This window comes from Penicillium psychrofluorescens (assembly GCF_964197705.1).
Source record: "Penicillium psychrofluorescens genome assembly, chromosome: 3".
NCBI lineage: Eukaryota > Fungi > Ascomycota > Eurotiomycetes > Eurotiales > Aspergillaceae > Penicillium > Penicillium psychrofluorescens.
The window spans coordinates 1684472-1696492 of NC_133441.1; the positions used below are offsets into that span (position 1 = coordinate 1684472).

The window sequence follows — 12021 nt, forward strand, 5'->3', positions numbered from 1 at the left end:
TAGAATCTTCTTGTTAGATGTTTGGGTTAGCATCAAGGGAGGTGGATTGTACAGTCTGTATGTACCCCTTGTTGGGGGTGATGGAGTACTGAATCTTGTAAAAGCTGGCTGCATAATTTATAATAATCATCCGATGTGGTGTAGTGGTAACATCACCGTCTCTCACACGGTAGCCCGGGGTTCAATTCCCCGCATCGGAAACACTTTTTTTTTCTTTTTATCCAGGGGTCATAAATAATAATATTATTAGATCAAAATTTTAGATAATCAGGGTTTTTTTTGTGCACCTATGACTTCATTGCGTTAGACCTATATGTAGCGCAACTAGCAACAGTTTTCATCGAGGAAAGAGTTAAGCCACGAATCCGACCGATGACTAGCGGCTTAAGAAATACATCTAGAATGTAAGCGAGCGACTATGGCGGATTTGCGTAAAGATAATGAGCATACCAGAGAACAGGTAGCCGCTAATATACTTTTGAAACGCGTATACAGAGTGGCCCTGATCTGGCAGAAATTCCAATTTGCATCATATCCTTGCTCCCAAACAAGCTCGTCTTTCAGGATGTACACTCTTAATATCACCACTCCTCCGCCTTCCTCTTGCTCTCGAGAATCCCAACTTACCACAATGTTCCCTCGGTGCTCGTAACAAATTAGGAACGAGCAAGTGTCGTGATGGCGCCAATCTCTCCCTCTGCTGGATCGAGAATGGATGAAGAATCAACAAAATGTAGAGAACCTGAAAAGGCAGTCGTAGCATATACAGGGGATGGTTCCCTCACAGCAGTTCCTCTCAGTGCAGTCGAGGGGGATTGAAATGTCGTAACTGTACGATGTTAGCTGGGAGTGTTTTGTGTCACAAGCAATGCTAGGTATGTACCAGTTCTCAGGGTTGCAATAAGTAATAGGCAAAGGGCCTTCTTGGGGGTTGTCTCCGTAGTCATAGTTGAGCGAGTAGCCACTGATGCAGGCTTTTCAAACAGTTAGAAGATACGCTTATGATAAGAGCCAGGCTAGGTAGTGGAAGAGCACTGGTTTAGGAGTAGTCGTATCGGACTGAAAGACATACCAAGATTGGCGTCACCAGATACAATATCGCCATTGCATGTCTGAATGCCGTTGTCCGTTGCTGTCATATCGCCATTTATAGAAAAGCCATCACTTGTCGAACCATTGAGCTCAAGGCACGCCCAGACAGAAGGGAAGAGGCTCGTGGTGATAATGGCTGCAATGGGGAAGACTTTTCGACTGAGGACACTCATAGTGAATGATTTATGCAGAGTAAGGGGCAAACTTGGTGCTGAAGGACTTGATGGAATAGTTGAGAAACTTGAGTCTACATGTAGGGTGAATGTTGTTGCTTTTTATACACGGCTGCTACGAGGCAGATCGGTACACAAACTGAGAAACTTCTTGTCTCGCCTAAGGCAATCTTTCATTAGCCAATAATACTACATGTGCAGGGTTACTATAGTTAGCTATGTGATGTTTTTCGTCAATTTACTGCAAGCTATAGGACGCTTGGGTGTCACGCTCGTCCAAACTTGTTGATGTGGTGGCAAGTCCTGGAACGCCAGGGGGCCTGACATCAAAATCGCCACTGGCAGTTCCAATCGCAGCCTCTGCTGCGCATCGACGAATAGCTGTCATGGCGGGGTCTACTCGCAATCCTATCTCCAGAGCGAATAGGCGTTTTTTGGTGATGTATCAATTGTCATCCATGTATATGTGTGTTCATAGATTCGACGCCCAAGGCAGGTTGGGTGGAGCTAAACAGCCCTCCCAGGCGACGAATCAGCCAACAAAAGCATTACTATTAAGGCCCCAAGTTTAAACATAATCTGAAAATATACCGAAATTGAGAATCGATTCTCTAATGCCGTACGCGCGTACGACGGGTGGCAAGCCTAAAATCGCGGTGTTTGCGCGGGGAATTGATGGGGCCAAAGCCGCGATCAATTGCTAGCGCATCTAACGACAAAAGAAAGAATTTGGTACCGAAGAGAGTAAGAAAAAGAGGGGGAAGAAAGAAAGATGAAAGTACACTATCCTACCGAGGCCAGAGTCCACGCGGGGATCTAGCTTGTTGACTAGGTTGGAACCGTGTGGGAGGAGTACAGCTGGCGAATAGGGTTGACGGTGGGTCCGCCAGAGTCTAATTTCGTGGCCTCCACTTAATCCTGGCGCGAGGTCTTCCAACATTCTGACAGAGCAAAAGTACTAGCGCATATTACTATACCAGAACATCTATCAATTACCTACCTTAATTGATAAAATTAGGGGTGAAGAAATGCGTGGAGGGAGAAGAGTTGGGTTTCGTGGGTCACCACTTGTTAAGAGTCACTTGATATTTTGTCTAACCCTAATCGGGCTAGATACCATTGACCCTGGCGGACTCTGAATGAGCTGCGCCCTGATGCTTAGGTAGCATTGGTCGAGTACCCGCCAACTAACCGTTGTCACCTCCCCTCAGCATTTTTTGTCGACTCCTGGCCGACACGAGACTGTACAGATCGTTGAAGAGACTTCCAAGGCAAGTATACTACTCTTTCGTAAGTGGCTATTGATAATATCTCACATCTGATGGCTAGATATAGATGCCTCAAACGGAATCTAACGAATTTGCCCCATCTCCCTACCCCATCTCCCTACGGCGTGAAGTTTAGTTGGAGAGCGGCTATATTTGCATTGCTGTCGGTCGGGAGATATATTGGGGTCGCCGACGCGAAAGGCGTCATTGACCAATGCATCTCACAGGAAGGCAACGGCAGAGTCTGCGGATTCCGCGTATTCGGTACTATCTGCGCACTATATCTTGTATGCTCTGCAGGGTACCTCGTCGGACATATCGCCGGACGTATTCCCTACGATGTGAGGTTTAATTGGAGAGCGACAGCATTCGCCGTTCTATTATACGGAAAATATTTCGGGGGCGCCGATGAGAAAAACATCATCAACCAATGCATCTCACAGGAAGGCGAGGACGGAAAGTGCGGAACGCACATAATCAATATCGTCCTGGCACTATATCTGACATGCTCCGCTGGATATTTGTTTACATTTCTCGTTGCACCTTTCGCCAGAGACCAAGGTGTGAAGCTCAGCTGGAGTGTGACTGTATTCGCGGTCTTGTCCTACGTCCTATATATCGGGCTTGTCGACGATGTAGTAGACGTCGTTATCCAATGCATCTCCAGGGAAGATGACGGCAGAGAGTGTGGAGGGCAAGTGATCGAAACTATCTCTACGCTGCTCCTTACGTACTTCGTCCCACTTATTGTCGGAGATCTTCCAAGGTATCCTACCTTTTCTACCCCATAAGATAGTGAGACCTTCGGCTAACTCATATCTAGAACCATGTCAATCATGTCTAGAATCTTGTCACTAACGGCTACGGGACTAGAAGCGACAGCGACGAACTTACGTGCGGCTTCGAGGAACGCAAACGAAAACCGGATGAATCCATCGCATACTGCAGGTAGACTCGAGTGATCTTCTCACTTAATTTGTAGTTTCTATTCGTGGAGCCTAGTTAAATTTCTCTATCTAATAATCGCAACCCAGCCATGGAGATAAGCGAATGCCGATAGGACTTGGGGGTCAGCAAATTATCCTATTAATGGTGCTTATAATCTTGCTTGAACAACTCCTTTAGGTATCTGACATATATAATCAATACTGGAAATATTCTCTCGCAACAATAATGCTTAGTAAACGGCAATTGCTTCGTGATGTAGCCTGTTTCACAACAACTATCATTCTATCTATTCAAACCTCTTACCTCTTTTCCTCATGAATGCAATAACTGGCTCAGTCATTACACTTCAGGTTGTGTAGTCTAATGGTTAGGACCCCAGATTCTGAAATACCATGTCTTCTGGTAGTCCCGGTTCGATCCCGGGCACGACCTTTTTCTTTTTCTTTTTTGTTTATCTGTCACCTCTCTCCTTCTCTCAGATTAGTCAGGATATGCCACATTAATTAAGTTAACTAAGACTCTAACTTAGAAGGCTTGCGGCCAAGCACGGAGTACTCTATGATTAATTAACCAAAATGTCACACGAGAGAAAAGCGAGTAACTATTCTTCTTCATTTTTAATAACCAATAGAACTCTCCCTCCCCCCTTCAAAAACAAAAAGCATTTTCCATTACAGTAAACAAGGTCAATCACAGGACGAGTTTCCTTCTAAATCGGTCTGCAGTCTAATCTCATATCAAATTTCCCTTATACGATGCTATGTGACTGACAAGGGATCATCTGCAAGTATCCTTCTTCTCAGCACGTCATTCATTCAGCATTTTTGGTCAGACAGAAATCTACCTAGTATGATGACTGGCCTTAGAGACCTAGGAGACGGTTATATATTGTCATTCATAACTAACTACAACGTTCTCATTAGTGTTGTTTCGAAAATATCATCCAATTAACGAAGCATGTTGAGGTAGGACAGGATTTCTTTATCATGGTATCTAATTTAGAACCATTATCCATAGGTGACGGTCACACGATGTCATGCATAACTAACAAACAAAGTGATTGCCTTCTCATCTGAGATCAATCTACTTAATAAAACTTTGTAATACTTCACTCAAATGCCGCTACAGCAACAAGAGGCGGCGTTAAAGTAGTTATAGCAACGTCACAAGATCTGCGCTTCGTTCCGTAGATGAATTAATCATTTTGCTTACTAGCCTAACGTGAAGAAAGGCAAAGGTTGTACAATCGCAAGGAGCGCGGCATGTTGCCGACGGCTGTTCTTGACACAGCGCTGAGTTAATCAAAAGCAAACTTCATGTAATTTTACTTCAACATACAGGTATTCAATGACTACAAAACCAAAAGTTATAAATTAGAGATTATGGCCCCAGAAAATAGGTGCATCCCACGACAGCTTCAAGTTTGCAAGTGCATAGTTTTGAATTATCTTTCATCCGCAAACCACTTCGGTGCACGACTTCTGATACCAACAAACAAGATGAAAATCTCTACCACCTTGATCTTCGGAATCATTTCACTTGTGGCTGCTAGCCCAGTTGTCAAGCTAGAAGCCAGCTGCGGCCCTGTCAATGGCAACTGCAATGACAATGATTGCAGTGGCAGCCCGTCCACTCTCACTTGTACTGCTGTAAGGATTTGGACTATCCAATATCATGATTGAGGCGAGCAAATGTGCTAATAATGAGCTAGGGGCCTTTTATAGGCTGCCCATGTGGCTACAATTGCGGGGGTAGCGGTCCCTGCAATCAAAATGGGTGCAACGGAGTGGACGGCCGCTGCACTGGCAATTATATGGGCTGTTCTTGCCACTAGACATCTACCTGAGAGATTTGGTGCAATCTCGTATGGTTTAAGGAAGGGTGCTCCTATCATGAAGCCCGTGTTGTCTTGGCTGAAAACAGAGTGTGTTCCAAACTCCATTGAATATTCGTGAATAGTCTCTAAGATAAGAATATTCTTCAATTGTACCAGCCAAAATCGTTCAAACAAATTAATGTAGTTATCAACGGAGGAATGAGAGCCTCAAAGCGCTCCGAGTCAGGCTACATGCGAATCGGGGAGCGGGTTACGATCATGTAGCTATCCCCGCTTCGTTGTGCTTTGATTGAAGCCATAATATTGGGCAACAAAAAACTCCATTTTAATCATCTTAAGCTGCATCTCGAGCGAGCTAAACTGTGAATGCCTGCAGGCACAGTGCTTGTTTCACGTCCTATTGACTTTCCGTGTCAAGGCCCCCTGAACGAGGCCCCGGCGCTTAAACTTGTACAAAGGCCGTTAGCCTCTCTCCCTCTCTCCAAAGTGAGATTTTAATTAACTCCTAATTGTCTCCTCTCTCTCTCGCTTCCTCTCTTCTTCATCCGCCGTAACTGACCTACCTTCGAATCCTTGACCCAAATTCCATGGCGCAATGGATACTTCCTCCCAGGAAATAAAAAATTCGGGCGATGTGGAGTCAGTCGCTCCCAATCCGAAGACGCTGTGTCGCGACGAGTCCGCGCCGGCCACGGCCTGGTCGTCGCCAGTGCCCAAGCGCAAACCAGTTCCCGGTCCAGCTCCAGTCCCGGAGACGACTACAGGCGCGGCTTATGGCGAGGTGAAAGGCGCAAGACCGAGCCCCGGCCAGAAACGGAGTTGGCCGTCGCTTGATCTATCTTTACTCTGGAGACGCCGTCGCAAACTCGTTATTATCACTATCGCTATTGCCGTGGTACTCCTCGCATTGATCATCGGGCTTGCAGTCGGATTGACGGTGGGAAAAAAGTAAATATGCCTCCAGTGCGTAATTCTTCTAATCAGATCCTAATGACCGATGATACAGCCACAACAACAATCTTCCACTCCCCACCGCTAATGGCGGGCCCTACGATGGAGACCTGACCTACTACAACCCAGGACTGGGAGCTTGCGGTATCACAAGCACAGACACAGAGATGATCTGCGCCGTATCGCACATTCTCTTCGACGCAGCATCAACAGGCTCAGACCCCAACGACAACCCGCTCTGCGGAATGAAACTGCGACTGCGCCGGGACGACAAGAGCGTGGATGTGACGATCGTGGATCGATGCGTCGGGTGTGCTGTGACAGACATCGACGTGACGACTGCCGTGTTTAAGGAACTGGCCGAGATTGACCAAGGTCGAGTCTCCGTGGAATGGTCGTGGCTTCAGAAGCCGCCGGTGACTGTTTCTTGAATCACGAACGCGATGACCACCAAAGAGAATCAATATTCCGGCCAATCCGGGTCTACTTGGTCTCGCCACGCGCGAAAGCCTCCCCGGATATCACCGATGAATCGCTGTCCGTCTTGATGCATTCCCAAGTCTTTCATCTTTTGGACCGCAATCTGCGAGTCGTTTCCGAGACGGCAGACCACATATACTGGGTGGTCAGAATTGGCGACTTCTGAAGGAATCCATGGGGGCAATTGACTCTGATTATCGACGTCGCCATTTTGTGCCTTGGACGGCCTCGAAGAAGAGAGAATGGTCGATATCGGGATGTTGATGCTGTTTTCCAGATTGCAGATCTCAAACTGGACATTGTCCCGCACGTCAATGATGGTGGGTGCCGGAACATTGTCTGGGTACCGTTCGTGATAATCCAGCGCAGAAATGCGCTCGGTCGGACCAAGCAGCGAGGCCGGGTTCGTGGAGCCACAGAAGAATACATAGTCGGTGGATCCCGACGTGATCGTCTCCAACGTGACACTAGCCTCGGCGGAGCACACTGCACAGGTGAGCCTACGAGAGCGCAGACGAATGGTGCGGAATGGAGAAGACGAATAGGCCGAGAAGATATGCAGCGACGGAGGGTCTTTTGAGCTTGTCGCATCGACGGATGGTGCAGTGATAACCTTGATCGCCTCCAGGGCCTGCAAGACACCCATAGTTCCCACGACTGGTCCCAGAATGCCTCCATCTGCACAACTGACCACGCTGTCAGCTGGCGGTGGTCGCGGAAACACGCATCGATAGCACGGCCCTCCAGTCTTGTCTCCGGGAGGTCGCGGAGGATTGTTCAGCACCATCAGCTGGCCTTCTGTACGCAGAGCAGACGCCGAGACAAGCGGTTTGCCAAGGAGTACTGCAGTATCGGAGATTAAGTAGCGGGTCGCTGGGTTGTCCGTGCAGTCGAGGATGAGATCATACTCTCGAAAGATAGTCGGGGCTTCCGCAGGCGTGAGATGATTGCGATGTGCTATGTACGTAGGAAGCGGATTCAAGCTGCAAGATGAGAATCGTCAATAGTTGGAATATAGAAGGACGAGAGAGTACTCACTCTCGTAAAGACTCAATCGCGCTATCCACCTTGTACTTCCCCACGTTCTTAGTTCGATGCAGCACCTGGCGATGCAAATTCGAGGCCTCGACCGTGTCACCATCAATCAGGCCGATCGTTCCCACCCCTGCGCCAGCCAGGTACTGTGCTGCAGGACATCCCAGCCCGCCTGCGCCGACGAGCAACACCTTGGCGGATCGGAGTTTGAGCTGGCCTTGCGACTCGGAATGTTAGCTTCTTCGCCTGCACACCCTCGAAATGAAGCGGCACTAACCTTGCAAACCAACCTGCGATACGATCATCTGCCGTCCATATCGTCGATACTCGTCTGGCATGAGCGGCCAGCGTGTCGGGCCTTTGCCTTTGTTTCCCGCGGTGTCGGCGGCCAGCGTCGCAGTGGCGGCCTGTTCGGCATGGGCGAGATCGCATTTCAGTGCAGCTAGGGACGCTTCTGTGGCTGCAATCTGGGAGCGCAGAGAAGCGCAGGTGTCGTCTAGGGATGTCATTGCCATTGCATGCATGACGAACGAGCTCGGGCCAGATGCCAAAATGTCGAGGTCTGGTTGCCCGCGGAAGTGGGCCCTTATCCGTCAGGCATCAAACTACTCGATTAAGCAGGTATAATAGCCACGGGTTTGAACTAATTATTTCGTCGCAGGGAGGCAGACTCTGATTAACATCCATGGATGTAACTTCATAGAGGAGGTGACCTATTCACCCTTAGGATTACGGGTGAAGTAACAGGTTGTACATAAAGGCATCGTCATCAAATCAAACTCGCAACCCAAGTCACTTCTACTCTGTATGCTCAGCATGCGCAAAGTCACTCTTCCGCAGGGTACTCTCCACATCAGCGCGTCTCTGCTCCTCGTCAATGGCACCGAAGACAAGGTCCATCTCTTCCAGCGTGCGACCCTTGGTCTCCTTGAAGAAGACAATGATGAAAATGCCCATCGCGAAACAGAACACACCGAACATAATGAAAGTCTTTCCACAAATTAGCTGCGGTCAAAATTGCCTTGATTTCAAAGAACATACCTTCCAGCCAATACTGTTGATAGCATGGGGAGTGACCTCGGTGATAACAAAGTTGAACAGCCATTGTGTGGCGGCACCGAGACCGACACCATAAGAGCGGAGACGGGTTGGGAAGATCTAGAGAGAATGTCAGCAGAGGGTTCATACAATAAGGAAAGGAATGCATACCTCGCCCAGATACACCCACGGAGTCGGGCCCCAAGAGGCCGAGTATCCAATCACATACAGGTAAATCATTACCACCATACCGATCGACGCCGGCGAAACAGTCTTGGCTTTTACGTTAGGAGGATGAGTAGCCAGAACGGCGCCGATGATGAACATCATAATAGACATCCAGGCCGCACCACCGATCAAACTCTTCTTCCGTCCCCAGCGGTCAATGCCAACCAACAGGAAAAGTCCAGTCGCGATCACCTTGACGGTTCCGTAGATGCCAGTCGCAAACAGCGAAGAAGTCGTCTCGGACAAACCGACCTGTTGCTTGTGTCAGATATGTTTTCATAAAAGAGATGAGAATGGAATGGGTCGACCCACCGTCTGGAAAATCTCCGGCGCATAGTATCCAATAGAGTTGGTGCCCGAGAACTGTTGCCAGAACATAAGCACGAAGGCCAAGAAGAAGCGGTATCGGTTGCTCTTCTGTAGGCATTCTTTCCAGGTGACACCCTCCGTGGCGGCCAGCTCCTCCTGAATAGCAGCGTTGATCTCCGCAATCTCCTTGCGGACTGGCTCACTGTCCTGAGACTCGTTGCGGATGTAGGCAAGCGATACCAGAGCCTCCTCATGACGGCCCTGCTTCATCAGCCAACGCGGAGACTCCTTCAGGAAGAAAAGACCGATAAACATCAGGCCACCGGGAATCAGCTGGATGGCGACGGGAATGCGCCATTGGCTCGTTCCCTCGGGGACGCGCAGCGAGACGCCATAGTCCAGCCAGTAGGCGAAGGTGCTGCCAATAACCAAAAACTCCTGGAAGAGACCTGCCACGCGGCCACGAGTCTGCGGGGGACAGTTCTCGCTGACGAACACTGGTGTAATGCTGGACATGCCGCCGATTCCCAGACCGGCAATCACACGTCCCCCGTAAATCATCCCAATCTCGTGGTGGGCGCCAACCTGAATGGCAGCGCCAACCAGGAAGATCATGCAAAAGATCATCAGCGAGTATCGGCGGCCGATGCGATCGTTGAGAAAAGCGGCGAAGATTGAGCCGAAGAAACAGCCCGCTGTCAGCAGGGACACCACATTGGACGACACCTGCGTGTTTTTGGCGTTGGCAAACCCGGATGATCCTACAGGTAGGCCAAAGTCCTTCTTGAAGCTGTCAAGAGCCAGGACACTACCCATCACACCGGTGTCATATCCTGAAAACGAGGTACATCAGTCAATGGGGGGTAGATGGATGGTCTGAGCGATACTCACCAAAAAGCAGGGAGCCTATATAGGCCACCGAGGTGAGGATGTACACCCGATAATTCTTGAAGAACGGCGCCATGGCGGTGACTTGTCTCGTATGGCAGACTGGGGAAAAGGCTGGAGCAAACCCAACCCGGGAGCCACCCTCTTTTATATTCAATCGCCGCCAGAGACCGACATGCCAAGAGCCCCGGACTGGGGAACCAGCTGCTCGCTAGACATAATTCCCTGAGCTTCGGGTGGCTTTCACACCCCAGACGGTTGGCGGACACACTGCAGCCGGGGTGGCTTGATTGGGACGAATGGGGGAAATCCAGCGGGGTAACTCGTTGAATTTACGCAGGGGATTGGACGATCGCCGATCCCTATGGCAGTTTTTCCATCACTCAGGTGCCCTGGCGTGAACGTGGTTGCCGTGGCGCGGTGGAGTCAGGGTCCGGCCTGGGGCCCCGCGGGGCACTGTGATTCATGGAAGAATCAAAGCCTTTTCGTCCGGATATCCACATTCGACGGTGCAGGATGCACTTTGATATAAGATGAAGGCTCTGTCGCCATGATTGCACTGTCGAGCATTTTCAAGGATATGATTCTGCCATTTCTGATAGACAATGGAAGTTGGCCGACGATGGCTGTCTCTGTTACATCGCGCTCGGCCCTCATCTTCAATTGCCGTCGGCGATAGAAAATATCAATAGCCGACACTCCGACACTCTAAAGGGTCTCAATCCCCTCAGCTGGTTACTCCATCATCTCCACATGTCTCTACCCTCAAGATCAAAAATCTGTCAGGGTGAGAGGAGTGGTCAGATACTGCTGGTTGTACTCGATTTTAATATCAGGCACAACCAGCGTCAAGGCCGACTGGAGAAACAATTACAAGTAAACCTTATAATATGAGCGTAAAAAATTAATCGCCAATCAAGCTTGTTAACTACTCAGCGACACCGGGTGGCTTCCAGGAAGGCCTTGGCTGCGAGACACAGTACGTGCAACCTGGAGGCTGAAACATCAATAACGATCTTCACGATCGCTGGCCTAGCAGGAAACCGAGAACGTGCTCAAATCGTCCAGGACCGAGCGAGGATAGTGGCGCTGACCTTAGACATCTCCAACTTTTGTGCATCGGTCATCATTAATGCCGCCGGGCTCTCCGCGAATCTCGATACTCAAGGACAAGTCTAGAGACAACCCTTGTTCGGTTGATCGCTGTTTATTGGACATTGATCGCTCCATTTTATGAGTTTATAAACCCGGTCCGTTCGGTCAGCTTCTTGTTGAGAAAAGGGACGCCATTGGCCCAACCATCATCCCGGTCAGTTTCCAATCCAGCTGGTCCTCCATACAAGCTCCCATATGCATCTTCCCAACTGAGCTCGAATATAAGCGGTTTAACTCAACGACTATCACTCCGCCAACTGCACAGTCTTCTCCTTTGTCATCTCTATCAGCTCTCGGTTTCTCTCTATATAGCCAGTCTGCCAGCTTTCAGTTTTATCTTCTCTATAGCTATCAATACATCCCATTTCTTGATCGATTTCTCTGTCCTCCTTCCACGTCCTTCCATATCTCCATTCCAAGACTTCTTGGCCAGTTTATCGACAATCATGCTGTAAAGCACAGAAGACACTGGACCGCGATCTTACAGTACCCTCAACATGGACAATCTGCGGTCACATACTGCACGGTGTAGTTTGAGAAGACCTTGTTGAGCCAGCCCCGGCTCTTCATGTCCTTGTCGAAGCTGTCCAGGCCCTGGTGATCCTCTTCTTGTTCATCT

At 49.2% G+C, this 12021-nt stretch overlaps 3 protein-coding genes and 2 non-coding genes across 5 annotated transcripts; 3 read left to right on the forward strand and 2 right to left on the reverse strand.

Moving 5' to 3' along the window:
- Positions 1–129: 129 nt before the first annotated feature.
- On the forward strand, positions 130–200 carry PFLUO_LOCUS4761. The gene has a single exon. It is a non-coding gene; the product is annotated as a tRNA-Glu (tRNA).
- Positions 201–3830: 3630 nt separating this feature from the next.
- PFLUO_LOCUS4762 lies at positions 3831–3913 on the forward strand. Its single transcript has one exon. It is a non-coding gene; the product is annotated as a tRNA-Gln (tRNA).
- Positions 3914–5913: 2000 nt separating this feature from the next.
- PFLUO_LOCUS4763 (uncharacterized protein) lies at positions 5914–6700 on the forward strand (the record flags this gene model as incomplete). Its single annotated transcript, XM_073782145.1, has 2 exons — positions 5914–6266; positions 6325–6700. 2 exons carry the CDS (start codon positions 5914–5916, stop codon positions 6698–6700), a joined length of 729 nt encoding a protein of 242 aa, XP_073638829.1.
- A 29-nt stretch (positions 6701–6729) lies between these two features.
- On the reverse strand, positions 6730–8308 carry PFLUO_LOCUS4764 (Urmylation protein; the record flags this gene model as incomplete). Its single annotated transcript, XM_073782146.1, has 3 exons — positions 6730–7732; positions 7788–8001; positions 8062–8308. 3 exons carry the CDS (start codon positions 8306–8308, stop codon positions 6730–6732), a joined length of 1464 nt encoding a protein of 487 aa, XP_073638830.1.
- A 274-nt stretch (positions 8309–8582) lies between these two features.
- On the reverse strand, positions 8583–10323 carry PFLUO_LOCUS4765 (uncharacterized protein; the record flags this gene model as incomplete). The annotated part of the gene is made up of 5 exons (XM_073782147.1): positions 8583–8774; positions 8826–8942; positions 8994–9302; positions 9363–10192; positions 10251–10323. 5 exons carry the CDS (start codon positions 10321–10323, stop codon positions 8583–8585), a joined length of 1521 nt encoding a protein of 506 aa, XP_073638831.1.
- Between the last annotated feature and the right edge of the window lie 1698 nt (positions 10324–12021).